Source organism: Bufo bufo, chromosome 1 (genome assembly GCF_905171765.1).
Source record: "Bufo bufo chromosome 1, aBufBuf1.1, whole genome shotgun sequence".
NCBI classification, from domain to species: Eukaryota; Metazoa; Chordata; class Amphibia; order Anura; family Bufonidae; genus Bufo; species Bufo bufo.
The window spans coordinates 646827466-646843275 of record NC_053389.1 but is presented as its reverse complement, the minus strand read 5'-3'; the positions used below and the strand labels follow the sequence as shown (position 1 = coordinate 646843275).

The 15810-nt window shown below is 42.3% G+C and overlaps 1 protein-coding gene across 1 annotated transcript in view; it reads left to right on the top strand.

The window, feature by feature from the left end:
• The window catches only part of PIGB (phosphatidylinositol glycan anchor biosynthesis class B), a 39567-nt gene that overhangs the window by 11191 nt on the left and 12566 nt on the right, over window positions 1-15810 (top strand). The window contains exons 5-8 of the mRNA XM_040413922.1: window positions 2415-2545; window positions 2632-2772; window positions 4079-4130; window positions 14581-14792. Of these exons, the coding sequence (XP_040269856.1) occupies window positions 2415-2545; window positions 2632-2772; window positions 4079-4130; window positions 14581-14792 (536 nt within the window). The remainder of the gene's footprint in view (window positions 1-2414; window positions 2546-2631; window positions 2773-4078; window positions 4131-14580; window positions 14793-15810) is intronic.

The window sequence follows — 15810 nt, the reverse complement described above, 5'->3', positions numbered from 1 at the left end:
AAACCTCTAGTATTTCATTGGGGTTATGTGTATAAATCACTTCATTTAAAAATGTGCCTGCATCCACATGAAAAAAAAAAGCTGTAAAGTCATTGCCTATAGGGGTCTCCCTTCCACCTAATTTTTGTAAGACCTAGCTGAGATTTAGAGCCTGATTAAAAGCTGTCTAGAAGCAGTTCTTTTAATATTATAGCAGCCTCCTGAGTGTCTAAGTGTGATTTCCCCTTTCTTATCTGTTCTGGGAGCTCCGGAGCTGAAAACATAGTGGGGGAAAGGATGTCACAGCAGTCTAGTACTGACAGACTTCATAAAAGAGAGATATATTCCCTGCTTGTGAGAGAAATGCATCTAACAGTGCAGCTAAAACGGGGAATAATGTGGCTGAGGAAGACATTAGGGAAGTCTAAACGTAACTGTTCCTTCACAGTTAAGTTAATTTTTTATACAATCATATTTGAAAATTCTGGTATTTTATTTTATTTTTTTTTAAAGATTTTCCACTGGCTCAAGCCTCAAACAGTTCATTTACTGCTTTTTCATAATTTTTTTTTTTTTTCTATTGCCATGCTTGTGTTCTCTTTTCTGGAAAAGAGACATGCAGGCCAGTCTCCTTCCATAAAAAAAAAAAAAAAAATCAGTGTCTCATACCAGGAACCCAGCTCTTTCTGTGTAGGTACTCTTTAAGGGCTCATGCCCACAAGCATACTTGCTCAGTTCCTGCGTTGCAGACCGGCCATGTGCATTCTGCTTGCGGATGCGGACCCATTGACTTGAATGTGTTGTATCTTTTTGTGATTCTAAAGCAGGTATCAGAAACCCTCAGAAGCCCTTAGTAATGCTTCTGTGGACTTCCAATCTGTGCCTCCACACCGCAAAAAGATAGGTGAAGTCCTATCCTTTGGTCGTATCTGGAGGATGCGAACCCACTCAAGTCAATGTGTCTGCATCCATGATACAGCGTGTACGCATGAGCATGTATGCTCGTGGGCATGATCCCTAACACAGCTGAGCAAAGAAAGTGTTCTTGGCTGCTAGAGAGGCCTTAGTTGGGGTACTATTTCTCCTTATAGAGAGCGCTGAGGAGTATGTATGAGGAGTATTGTAAGCCAGTCAACGCTACTCTGGGTTTCTGGGAAAAATACCTGAAAATTAGCACATCTTACATCAGATAGGCTTAGCTGTCTTTTCCTTTTTGAAGGAACGCTAATTTGAATGTCTTTTCCAGAAACTCAGAGGAGCCAAACACATACTACGCATAATAGTTATATATATATATATATATATATATATATATTGTTTAGAAACACAGAGTAGCATTTTGTCTCTCTACTCCAAACATCATATATATGCAAATAAAAGAATACTTCTATATGTGATTATTATATTCTCACATTACATAGGATTCCAGAGAGCAGTGAGGGAATGAACTAAAATTGGAAGTATATTAACCCTTTCCCGACCAGCGCCGTAATAGTACGGCACTGGCCGGGTCTTTAAAGATGGCGCCTGCTCATGAGCGGAGAGGGTGCCGTAGCCACGGGAGGCCTGCTGTTTCTTATAGCAGACACCTGTGGCTAATGTCCTCAACCGGCAGTAATCCGATTGCGGACATTTAACCAATCGGATGCTGTGGTCAATCCTGACCACGGTATCTGAGTGCTTAAAACACCGGAAGCGCGCACTTCCGGTGATGCTCCGCCGTGCGGCGATCGGAGGAGCAAGAGGTTGTGTGCAGCAGCCCCTGTCTTTGTGAGTGACAGGAGGCTGCTGCATAGTTTTTCCTATGGAGTTTTTCCATAGGAAACTAGCAATTTTGTCATAGACTCCAATGCTAGTGCATTGGGGTCTATAAGAATAGCATACTAATGACTGATTGTTATAGTTCCCTATGGGAACTATAAAAAAGTGTAAAAAAAAGTTTTTAAACATAAAAATTCAAATCACCCCCCTTTTCACAAAATAAAAGAACTAGAAAAATGTAAACAATACACATCATGGGTGTTGCCATGTGCGGAAATCACATGCAATATTAAATGGTGGAGTTGGAAAGTAAAACTTGTCCTGCAAAAAAAAAAACAAGCCCTCGTATGGCTATGTGAACACACAAATAAAAAAAAAAGTTATGGGTTTGGGAAGGCAGGGAGCGCAAAACGAAAATGCAAAAACAAAAAAAAACTCTGGGGTAGAAAGAGTTAAACATTTAGATTTAAAAAAAATACCAATAGAAAGTCATAAAAAATTCACGGCTTTTAGCAGCAAAAAAAAAAAGAAAACTGGTAAAGAAAACTCATGTAGGACAGTAAACTTTTGGGCAGCCCTAGCGGAATTCTGATGACAGATGATGTGTGTTCAGATCTTGATTACTTTGTATGTATAAGGGATAACATGGGTGACGTTGGTTCTCTTTGTTCCAGTACTTCTGTCAGCTGTGCTCCTGGTTTACATGGTACTGCTCCTCAAGAACTCTGACAAATACAATGGAAACCGTACTTGGCACTCTGGCTTTGTATTATTACCCTCTGGAAGGTTCACAGACAAAGAACAGGTGAGACACCCTCAAAGTCAGCTGTAGACATTCCTTTCACACTACTCAGCATATATAGTAAGAATGTCACTCTTCTTGTTTAATAGCACCAAGTACCTGCTCTTCATGGCTCTCGCATTTCTAGTCCGGCCAACTGCACTTATCCTGTGGGTTCCATTGCTTTTATATCATTTTTGCAAAGAGCAGAAGAAACTAGACTTAATAATTCATCAGTGTTTACCTGTTGGGTAAGTAACAAGGGCACACCGCATCATGATAAAGCCAATATGATCCGTGTCCACCAAGATAAAAGATCCTCTAATAACTTTACAGGGGTTTTCTATGAGTAAAATATATTGATGACGATCAGCTGTTTGAAGGGGCCCCAAAAGTATACCAAACACAGCACTTTACATAATATAGCAGTTGTGCTTAGTATTGCAGCTCAGTCCCATTTGCTTGAATGGGACTGATCTGTACAAAGGCCATGTGGTCAGTGGACATAACGTCGTAGGTCAAAGAAGTGGCCATAGCGCTCAACTGAGCTCCACGGCCCCTTCAAGCAGTCTGACTTGAGTTGGACCCACACGCATCAGATATTGATGACCTGAGGATAGGTCATCAGTATTGACTTCCCAAATAAAAAACATGTGGCCATTAAAGGAGTTTTCTGGGTGTTTCATATTATTAACCCATCTTGATAGTTGGTGTCAGACAGCCGGCCCCCCTGCCGATCAGCTGTTTGAAGAGGCTTTGGAGCTTTTCAGAGCTTACCAAGAACAGTGCTGTCCATTGGATAGTGGTTGTTCTTGGTATTGTAGCTCAGCCCCATTCACTTGAATCGGGCCGAGTTGCACCTAGGCCACATGACTTCAGTAACCTAGGAAGAGCTGATTGGTGGGATGCCTGGAGCCAAACCTCCACCTATCTGATATTGATGACCTATCCTGAGGTAGGTCATCAATATTAAACACCAGGACAACCCCTTTAAGAAATGGCAAAAACTAAACATTCTCTTATTACCAATTCACATGGACCTTGTGTGACCATACCCTTTTTGTTAACTCCATGGGTATAAAATTCTGTCCCGTCAAGTGATAACTAAGGTGCACAGCTCTGATGAACGAGCTGTATACTTGTGTGTCCATCACATGACCAGGACAGATTTCTATCCCATAGTCCTGTGCAATTATCAGAAAGGTATCAGAGTTCCAGCTTCCAATAAAAACTGACACTTTATTATGGCAAATGATAAAACCCAGCATACAGAAAGTAGGACACAGTGTCTGTGTCATGAGTAAGGATCTAGATTCTTTTTTAATCTGAAACGCGTAGATGCTGTGTGTCCTACTTTCTGTATGCTGGCTTTTATCATTTGCCATAATAAAGTGTCAGTTTTTATTGGAAGCGGGACCTCTGTGATATGTTTTGGATTTGAAAGTGCTATTCCCAAGCCCGTCTACAACCTGTGCAGTAATGTATTTCGATGCACAAGGGTTTATCCTGAATGGGTTGAGTTTCATATAATATGTCAGTGTTCTCTATATTCTGCAGACTGTTTACCCTTGGAGGTTCAGTAATAATTGACTGGGTATACTTTGGCAAGGTAAGATCAAGCAGATTTTTCATATTTCATATACACTAAAGTTGAAGGAGTTGTCCCATTTCAGCAAAAGGCATTTATCACGTAGAGAAAGTTAATACAAGGCACTTCCTAATGTATTGTGATTGACCATATTGATTCCTCTGGCTTCATTCATGTTGTCATCTCATTATACACTGCAATGCAGCAGCGGTGCCATTGGTTGCATACTATAGGAAAAAGCGCCAGCCCATGCACGCTCCCACTATCCCTTCCACCAGACTGGTGCTTATTCCTTTATTGTGCAAGCATGGCTGCCGCTGCTGGATTGCAGGGTAGTCTTTACCCCTGGATACGAGCAGTGTATAATGTTTTTATGAGTGTTTTATAAGAGCAGTGTATAATATTAATAATTTAATATTGATTAACCAAGATAGGTCATCAATATCAGATCGGCGGGGGTCCGGTGCCTACCCCTGATCAACTGTGTGAGGTGACCACGTGCGCACGTGCCGTCTCCCTTCTCTTTCCTGCCCTCCACTGTATGTCTATGGGACAGCAGCAGCAGACAGGAAGAAAGACGGCACGTGCACACTGTGCGTGCAGTCACCTCACACAGCTGATCGGCAGGGGTGCCGGGTGTCGTAGGATAGGTCCTCAATAGAAAAAGCTTGAACAACCCCTTTAAATCCAGTCCTTAAAAGGGTTATCCAACGTGTAAAACATGCCGCCAATGCCCGGGCCCCTCATATAGATTATACTTAAGGATGAGCGAATCGACTTCGGATGAAACATCCGAAGTCGATTTGCATAATACTTAGTCTGAATACTGTACGGAGTGAGCTCCAGACAGTATTAGAATGTGCTATAGTAAAGGGCGAGCACACTTCATTTGGACTAGTACTAAAATTTAATTAAATCACACTTACACGTGTATAACAGATAAATAAAATACTATAAAATACTATAAAATACAAAGCATAAGATACACTTCATACAGACTCCTAGAACTGGATGGATCCACAGAAATTATTCACCGCAATATTTCTTAAATACAAGGCTGGATTATATTTGAGTTCTCAATGAACCCGTGGGGATGGTAGTCCACGTATAAGTATAGATATAGGTTGTCAGAAACAATTCAACAGGCTTGCAATCGCATGAATATTCAAACGTTGATCTTTTTCTGCAGATGCAGCATATTGTCTGTTTGTATATATGTATGTTGCAGTCCCATATACCGTATTGCGTATAAATAAAAATACAGGTTGCCAGATAGAGTTGCACTAGCTTCAGGGACTCTTGAATATTTGAGCGCTGGTCTTCTTGCGTTAATACAGTATAATGTCTGTTTGTATATACTGTGATCCCATAAAATATAAATTGAGTCCTCTTACCTTCCCCGGCATTGGCGGTTTAATCGGGCGAGTGTTGAGCGGCGCGGGACACTGCCGGCGTCTCGCTCCTTGCTCCTCCAACTGACTTACCCGAGATCTCGCGGTAATTCAAACGAGACTTCGGACGGGACTGCAGTCTATACCCGGTCCAAGTGTATCTCGTCCGCTGCAACAAGGAGGTAGATGGCTACTTGCTCTGTTAATCCTGGTTCCGGTCGTTTTCAACTGTCTTTGAGAGCAGTTTATAGCATGGCCATGCTTTTCTTACGGAGGTGCTGTTTCACAGGTGTACTATCCGGCCCAGACGCGTTTCGGGAACTAGCCTTCCCTTCATCAGTGGTACCGTCACCTGTTGCCTCCGCCTTTTATTCAATGAAGAGCACCCAAAATATGGACAACTGGATTTTCTTTTAGAACCGGAAAATGTCCATGCCCTTTTTATTTATTTTTTATACATGCGTTTTTGCTGTGGTTTTCTTTATGCATATGCGTTTTTTTGTGCTGGATACTCCTTATGGTCTTATGGATGTCTTGTATGAACAAATTTTAAATAAATGGTTTCCTTTAGAAAATATAGCAACTATCAGGCATCTCATTAATATATAATGTCTATAATTCCATATGATAATTGCAGTCATTCTTCCTAATAAATTTAAATACCTTTCTGCGATACATGTTTAAAATACCAATCTGATTAAATATGAATAAAATACTTATGATAAAATAAAATAAGAATACAAGAAGCGGATCCTATTGTCTCCCTATTGTACATGGGATAATACTAGTGTCTGAATAATGACTTGCATTATTATGCACAATCTTTATGGATTAGGACAATGAGCCATAGGGACAGTCCCGCAATGAAAACATATCAGTTGATGAAACAATATGGAATGTTGATTAATCAACATTCCATATTGTTTCATCAACTGATATGTTTTCATTGCGGGACTGTCCCTATGGCTCATTGTCCTAATCCATAAAGATTGTGCATAATAATGCAAGTCATTATTCAGACACTAGTATTATCCCATGTACAATAGGGAGACAATAGGATCCGCTTCTTGTATTCTTATTTTATTTTATCATAAGTATTTTATTCATATTTAATCAGATTGGTATTTTAAACATGTATCGCAGAAAGGTATTTAAATATATTAGGAAGAATGACTGCAATTATCATATGGAATTATAGACATTATATATTAATGAGATGCCTGATAGTTGCTATATTTTCTAAAGGAAACCATTTATTTAAAATTTGTTCATACAAGACATCCATAAGACCATAAGGAGTATCCAGCACAAAAAAACGCATATGCATAAAGAAAACCGCAGCAAAAACGCATGTATAAAAAATAAATAAAAAGGGCATGGACATTTTCCGGTTCTAAAAGAAAATCCAGTTGTCCATATTTTGGGTGCTCTTCATTGAATAAAATGGCGGAGGCAACAGGTGACGGTACCACTGATGAAGGGAAGGCTAGTTCCCGAAACGCGTCTGGGCCGGATAGTACACCTGTGAAACAGCACCTCCGTAAGAAAAGCATGGCCATGCTATAAACTGCTCTCAAAGACAGTTGAAAACGACCGGAACCAGGATTAACAGAGCAAGTAGCCATCTACCTCCTTGTTGCAGCGGACGAGATACACTTGGACCGGGTATAGACTGCAGTCCCGTCCGAAGTCTCGTTTGAATTACCGCGAGATCTCGGGTAAGTCAGTTGGAGGAGCAAGGAGCGAGACGCCGGCAGTGTCCCGCGCCGCTCAACACTCGCCCGATTAAACCGCCAATGCCGGGGAAGGTAAGAGGACTCAATTTATATTTTATGGGATCACAGTATATACAAACAGACATTATACTGTATTAACGCAAGAAGACCAGCGCTCAAATATTCAAGAGTCCCTGAAGCTAGTGCAACTCTATCTGGCAACCTGTATTTTTATTTATACGCAATACGGTATATGGGACTGCAACATACATATATACAAACAGACAATATGCTGCATCTGCAGAAAAAGATCAACGTTTGAATATTCATGCGATTGCAAGCCTGTTGAATTGTTTCTGACAACCTATATCTATACTTATACGTGGACTACCATCCCCACGGGTTCATTGAGAACTCAAATATAATCCAGCCTTGTATTTAAGAAATATTGCGGTGAATAATTTCTGTGGATCCATCCAGTTCTAGGAGTCTGTATGAAGTGTATCTTATGCTTTGTATTTTATTGTATTTTATAGTATTTTATTTATCTGTTATACACGTGTAAGTGTGATTTAATTAAATTTTAGTACTAGTCCAAATGAAGTGTGCTCGCCCTTTACTATAGCTCTTTCAATCCACATTTTCAGAGGGTGGGTGTCCCTCTTACTAGGGCTAGCAGCACCTGTTCCGCAATCACGTTTGAAGTGAGCCACCATCTTGAATTTTAGTATTAGAATGTATTGGCTCAGATGAACTGAAGTTATTACTTTGCATAATTTCATAAATTAATTACTACTGTAAAAAAAAAAACATTTCCCGAACTCGGGTTCGATTCCAAGGTACTGTACAGTATTCAAACGAAGTATTATGCGAATCGACTTCAGGTGTTTCATCCAAAGTCGATTCACTCATCCCTAATTATACTTACCCTGCTCCCCGGCACCTGTACGGCCGCCGCATCTCCCCATTGCGCGGATCAAAACCGCCAGAGTTGCAGTGTAGTCCCGGCCTAAATGTGAGGTTAGTTTACACTTTTATTAGCCATGCCCCATTTTTGTTTGGTTAAATTTTACTTGGGAACATTTCTGGCGCAACTGCCTATAAAGGATAACTGTCATTATTTTCATAAAAAAATATCTATTTTAGCATATGTTACTGCTGCAGCAGCATTATGCATAAAGCAATCTATAGTTTCTTCACATACCACTGTTTTCCTTGGGTTTTTCCCTTAGTTACGGCTGTTTTGAATCTTACATTATCAGGATCTTCTCAAGATGGCTTCTCTGCCAGTTCTCTGAGGCCAAAACTGCATTCCCTCAGGTCACATACAAACTTGCTGTAGCCAGCAGCTTCCTGCCAGCCAATCAGATTGGATTACTGAAAGACACGCCTCCTCACTCTGAAGCCTAATGCAGGCATGCAGTGTGAAGGACCGCCCCTCTGTCCTCCTAGCCGGAGACAGATGAGCCATAGCAACGGTCTTTTAAGGGAGTAGTGGAAAGGGACAGGAGACATTAATGAAAGCTGTTATTATAAGGTAATTACAGATCTTTTGACAATCATTGACAGACTAACTCAGGTGTACATGCCTAGCTCTAATAAACTAGCAAATAAAAAAAATATGACAGTTATCCTTTAACCACCTCCGGACCGCTGTACGCAGGATTGCGTTCCGGAGGTGGCAGCCCTGCGCTCAGCGACGCATATACGCGTCATCTCGCGTGAGCCGGGATTTCCTGTGAACGCGCGCACACAGGCGCGCGCGCTCACAGGAACGGAAGGTAAGCGAGTGGATCTCCAGCCTGCCAGCGGCGATCGTTCGCTGGCAGGCTGGAGATGTGTTTTTTTTAACCCCTAACAGGTATATTAGTCGCTGTTTTGATAACAGCGTCTAATATACCTGCTACCTGCTCCTCTGGTGGTCCCCTTTGTTTGGATCGACCACCAGAGGACACAGGTAGCTCAGTAAAGTAGCACCAAGCACCACTACACTACACTACACCCCCCCCCCGTCACTTATTAACCCCTTATTAGCCCCTGATCACCCCTAATCACCCCTGATCACCCCATATAGACTCCCTGATCACCCCCCTGTCATTGATTACCCCCCTGTCATTGATCAACCCCCTGTAAAGCTCCATTCAGACGTCCGCATGATTTTTACGGATCCACTGATAGATGGATCGGATCCGCAAAACGCATCCGGACGTCTGAATGAAGCCTTACAGGGGCGTGATCAATGACTGTGGTGATCACCCCATATAGACTCCCTGATCACCCCCCTGTCATTGATCACCCCCCTGTCATTGATTACCCCCCTGTAAAGCTCCATTCAGACGTCCGCATGATTTTTACGGATCCACTGATAGATGGATCGGATCCGCAAAACGCATCCGGACGTCTGAATGAAGCCTTACAGGGGCGTGATCAATGACTGTGGTGATCACCCCATATAGACTCCCTGATCACCCCCCTGTCATTGATTACACCCCTGTCATTGATCACCCCCCTGTAAAGCTCCATTCAGACGTCCGCATGATTTTTACGGATGCACTGATAGATGGATCGGATCCGCAAAACGCATCCGGACGTCTGAATGAAGCCTTACAGGGGCATGATCAATGACTGTGGTGATCACCCCATATAGACTCCCTGATCACCCCCCTGTAAAGCTCCATTCAGATGTCCGCATGATTTTTACGGATGCACTGATACATGGATCGGATCCGCAAAACGCATCCGGTCGTCTGAATGAAGCCTTACAGGGGCATGATCAATGACTGTGGTGATCACCCCCCTGTCATTGATTACCCCCCTGTAAAGCTTCATTCAGACGTCCGCATGATTTTTACGGATGCACTGATAGATGGATCGGATCCGCAAAACGCATCCGGACGTCTGAATGAAGCCTTACAGGGGCATGATCAATGACTGTGGTGATCACCCCATATAGACTCCCTGATCACCCCCCTGTCATTGATCACCCCCCTGTCATTGATTACCCCCCTGTAAAGCTCCATTCAGACGTCCGCATGATTTTTACGGATGCACTGATAGATGGATCGGATCCGCAAAACGCATCCGGACGTCTGAATGAAGCCTTACACGGGCGTGATCAATGACTGTGGTTATCACCCCATATAGACTCCCTGATCACCCCCCTGTCATTGATTACACCCCTGTCATTGATTACCCCCCTGTAAAGCTCCATTCAGATGTCCGCATGATTTTTACGGATCCACTGATAGATGGATCGGATCCGCAAAACGCATCCGGACGTCTGAATGAAGCCTTACACGGGCGTGATCAATGACTGTGGTGATCACCCCATATAGACTCCCTGATCACCCCCCTGTCATTGATCACCCCCCTGTTATTGATCACCCCCCCTGTCATTGATCACCCCCCCTGTCATTGATCACCCTCTGTAAGGCTCCATTCAGACATTTTTTTGGCCCAAGTTAGCGGAATTATTTTTTTTTTTCTTACAAAGTCTTATATTCCACTAACTTGTGACAAAAAATAAAATCTCACATGAACTCCCCATACCCCTCACGGAAACCAAATGCGTAAAATTTTTTAGACATTTATATTCCAGACTTCTTCTCACGCTTTAGGGCCCCTAGAATGCCAGGGCAGTATAACTACCCCACATGTGACCCCATTTCGGAAAGAAGACACCCCCAGGTATTCCGTGAGGGGCATATTGAGTCCATGAAAGATTGAAATTTTTGTCCCAAGTTAGCGGAACGGGAGACTTTGTGAGAAAAAAATAAAAAATATCAATTTCCGCTAACTTGTGCCAAAAAAAAAAAATTTCTATGAACTCGCCATGCCCCTCATTGAATACCTTGGGGTGTCTTCTTTCCAAAATGGGGTCACATGTGGGGTATTTATACTGCCCTGGCATTCTAGGGGCCCCAAAGCGTGAGAAGAAGTCTGGTATCCAAATGTCTAAAAATGCCCTCCTAAAAGGAATTTGGGCCCCTTTGCGCATCTAGGCTGCAAAAAAGTGTCACACATCTGGTATCTCCGTACTCAGGAGAAGTTGGGCAATGTGTTTTGGGGTGTCATTTTACATATACCCATGCTGGGTGAGATAAATATCTTGGTCAAATGCCAACTTTGTATAAAAAAATGGGAAAAGTTGTCTTTTGCCGAGATATTTCTCTCACCCAGCATGGGTATATGTAAAATGACACCCCAAAACACATTCCCCAACTTCTCCTGAATACGGAGATACCAGATGTGTGACACTTTTTTGCAGCCTAGGTGGGCAAAGGGGCCCATATTCCAAAGAGCACCTTTCGGATTTCACAGGTCATTTACCTACTTACCACACATTAGGGCCCCTGGAAAATGCCAGGGCAGTATAACTACCCCACAAGTGACCCCATTTTGGAAAGAAGACACCCCAAGGTATTCCGTGAGGGGCATGGCGAGTTCCTAGAATTTTTTATTTTTTGTCACAAGTTAGTGGAAAATGATGATTTTTTTTTATTTTATTTTTTTTCATACAAAGTCTCATATTCCACTAACTTTTGACAAAAAATAAAAACTTCCATGAACTCACTATGCCCATCAGCGAATACCTTGGGGTCTCTTCTTTCCAAAATGGGGTCACTTGTGGGGTAGTTATACTGCCCTGGCATTCTAGGGGCCCAAATGTGTGGTAAGGAGTTTGAAATCAAATTCTGTAAAAAATGACGAGTGAAATCCGAAAGGTGCTCTTTGGAATATGGGCCCCTTTGCCCACCTAGGCTGCAAAAAAGTGTCACACATCTGGTATCTCCGTACTCAGGAGAAGGTGGGGAATGTGTTTTGGGGTGTCATTTTACATATACCCATGCTGGGTGAGATAAATATCTTGGTCAAATGCCAACTTTGTATAAAAAAATGGGAAAAGTTGTCTTTTGCCAAGATATTTCTCTCACCCAGCATGGGTATATGTAAAAAGACACCCCAAAACACATTCCCCAACTTCTCCTGAGTACGGAGATACCAGATGTGTGACACTTTTTTGCAGCCTAGGTGGGCAAAGGGGCCCATATTCCAAAGAGCACCTTTCGGATTTCACTGGTCATTTACCTACTTACCACACATTAGGGCCCCTGGAAAATGCCAGGGCAGTATAACTACCCCACAAGTGACCCCATTTTGGAAAGAAGACACCCCAAGGTATTCCGTGAGGGGCATGGCGAGTTCCTAGAATTTTTTATTTTTTGTCACAAGTTAGTGGAAAATGATGATTTTTTTTTTTTTTTTTTTTTTTTCATACAAAGTCTCATATTCCACTAACTTGTGACAAAAAATAAAAACTTCCATGAACTCACTATGCCCATCAGCGAATACCTTGGGGTCTCTTCTTTCCAAAATGGGGTCACTTGTGGGGTAGTTATACTGCCCTGGCATTCTAGGGGCCCGAATGTGTGGTAAGGAGTTTGAAATCAAATTCTGTAAAAAATGACGAGTGAAATCCGAAAGGTGCTCTTTGGAATATGGGCCCCTTTGCCCACCTAGGCTGCAAAAAAGTGTCACACATCTGGTATCTCCGTACTCAGGAGAAGGTGGGGAATGTGTTTTGGGGTGTCATTTTACATATACCCATGCTGGGTGAGAGAAATATCTTGGCAAAAGACAACTTTTCCATTTTTTTATACAAAGTTGGCATTTGACCAAGATATTTATCTCACCCAGCATGGGTATATGTAAAATGACACCCCAAAACACATTCCCCAACTTCTACTGAATACGGAGATACCAGATGTGTGACACTTTTTTGCAGCCTAGGTGGGCAAAGGGGCCCATATTCCAAAGAGCACCTTTCGGATTTCACAGGTCAATTTTTACAGAATTTGATTTCAAACTCCTTACCACACATTTGGGCCCCTAGAATGCCAGGGCAGTATAACTACCCCACAAGTGACCCCATTTTGGAAAGAAGAGACCCCAAGGTATTTCGTGATGGGCATAGTGAGTTCATGGAAGTTTTTATTTTTTGTCACAAGTTAGTGGAATATGAGACTTTGTAAGAAAAAAAAAAAAAAAAAAAAAAATCATCATTTTCCGCTAACTTGTGACAAAAAATAAAAAGTTCTATGAACTCACTATGCCCATCAGCGAATACCTTAGGGTGTGTACTTTCCGAAATGGGGTCATTTGTGGGGTGTTTGTACTGTCTGGGCATTGTAGAACCTCAGGAAACATGACAGGTGCTCAGAAAGTCAGAGCTGCTTCAAAAAGCGGAAATTCACATTTTTGTACCATAGTTTGTAAACGCTATAACTTTTACCCAAACCATTTTTTTTTTACCCAAACATTTTTTTTTTATCAAAGACATGTAGAACAATAAATTTAGAGCAAAATTTCTATATGGATGTCGTTTTTTTTGCAAAATTTTACAACTGAAAGTGAAAAATGTCATTTTTTTGCAAAAAAATCGTTAAATTTCGATTAATAACAAAAAAAGTAAAAATGTCAGCAGCAAAGAAATACCACCAAATGAAAGCTCTATTAGTGAGAAGAAAAGGAGGTAAAATTCATTTGGGTGGTAAGTTGCATGACCGAGCAATAAACGGTGAAAGTAGTGTAGGTCAGAAGTGTAAAAAGTGGCCTGGTCTTTCAGGGTGTTTAAGCACTGGGGGCTGAGGTGGTTAAAGGGGTTGGTCTATCCTAAGAATAGGTCATCAATATCAGATCGGTGGTGGTATGACTCCCGGCACCCCTGCCGATCAGCTGTTTGAAGAGACCACAGCCGTTCCTAGGCATGCAATGCCACGTTTATCACGTGGCCTAGAAGCAGCTCAGCCCCATTCAAGTGAATGGGGCTGAGCTGCAATACTTAGCTCAGCCGCTATACAATGTACAGCACTGTGCTTGGTAAGCTGTGAGGAGGCTGTGGCGCTCCTGAAAGGCCTCCCCAAACAGCTCATTCGCAGAGGTGCTGGGAGTCAGACCCCCACCTGTGTTATATTGATGACCTACCTTGAGGATAGATCTTCAGTATTAAACACCTGGACAATCCCTTTAAGAATCTGCCACAAAGATCATGCATTTCGCACCTTTTGTCTGCTGTAGAATGTGTTCTGAATCCCCCTCTTCATGTAACAAATAATTTTCTACTTAAATTCGTTACCAAATATGACTGAAATGATAGGTCATTCACATTGTGGACGCTGTACATAACCAAGTTCAGAGTCAGGATCCTTAACACATGATATTGGGATTAACATGGACTGTTGCCATAGACATACACAACACGTGATCGATCAGTGTACTGTATGGCATTCCATCATGTCAGCTGACTAGGAAAATACAGGAAATTCACATCATAACTGAAATAGTTTTATTTTATTTTTATTACAGTGGACTGTAGTTCAGTGGAACTTTTTGAAGTTTAATGTTCTCCAAAATATCAGCACTTTCTATGGGTCTCACCCTTGGCACTGGTACATCACTCAGGGTTTTCCAGTCATCATTGGCACACACTTGCCGTTCTTTATACACGGCTGTGTGGTGGCACCAAAGAGATATCGTGTTCTACTAGTAGCCATAGTTTGGACTGTCTTAATATATAGGTAAGCATTACAATCAACATTTTGTGAAAAAATTTCCATGTGGACACTTATTGCTTATCTACAGGGTGACACATATGTCTGATAGGTGCAGGTCCCCCCTCTGGGGTGCACAGCTATCTCAACTACAGGGATCCCCTAACCCCTGATTTGCAGCTGTTGTGAGCAGAGAGGTGGCCACACATATGGGCTCTCTCCATTCACTTCTAAGGGAGTTCCAAAAAACAGACAAGCATGCTTGGCTATTCTTGGACCTCCCATAGAAGTGAATGAAGAGAGCTGCACAAGCGCAGCCACCTCTCAGATCTCAGCAGCCCCATACCCAAGTATTTCAATGGCTTGTACCCAGGAGTATCAGGTTGTTGTCAGAAACAAGTCAAAATACCACTACCGTGAGATGGATATCTTTACTTAAAACGTGTGAAACCCATGTACTAATTATCTGTTGTAATGATGGTCAATGGTGTCGCACTGAGACATGCTGTGACTGCAGCGCAACAGTCGCACAAAAATTCATGCAAGTTGGATTTTTGTCAGTGCGACACCATTGACCATTATTACAAAAAATGTTGTGATGAATGTAGTCCTGTAGCCGATCCCTTAGTTGCAGAGATTTCTGCATCAAAATCTGCCGCATGTGAATGTACCCTAAAGGGCTTCTACACTTTTATGAGATTATGACATGCAGTGTATTTAGACATCAGGAGGGGATTCTGCTTCTCTGCACTGGTCACAGGTGTTATGGTGCGGAGCTGTAGAAGAGAACCTTATGAAAGTGCAGTCTTATTTGAGAGGCTGCACCCAGGAGAGCATTTTCCAAGGAATTCATGTAAAGTACGTTCTTTCACTTTTCCCCTGCGACAAGACAATGATCAGTAGGTCCCATCCTGATTACTGCATATGCCATATGCATATAGATCATCAGCATCTGATCGGCGGGGGTCCGACACCCGGGACCCCCTGCCGATCAGCTGTTTGAGAAGGCAGCGGCGCGGCCCTCTCACTGTTTACCGCTGGCCCA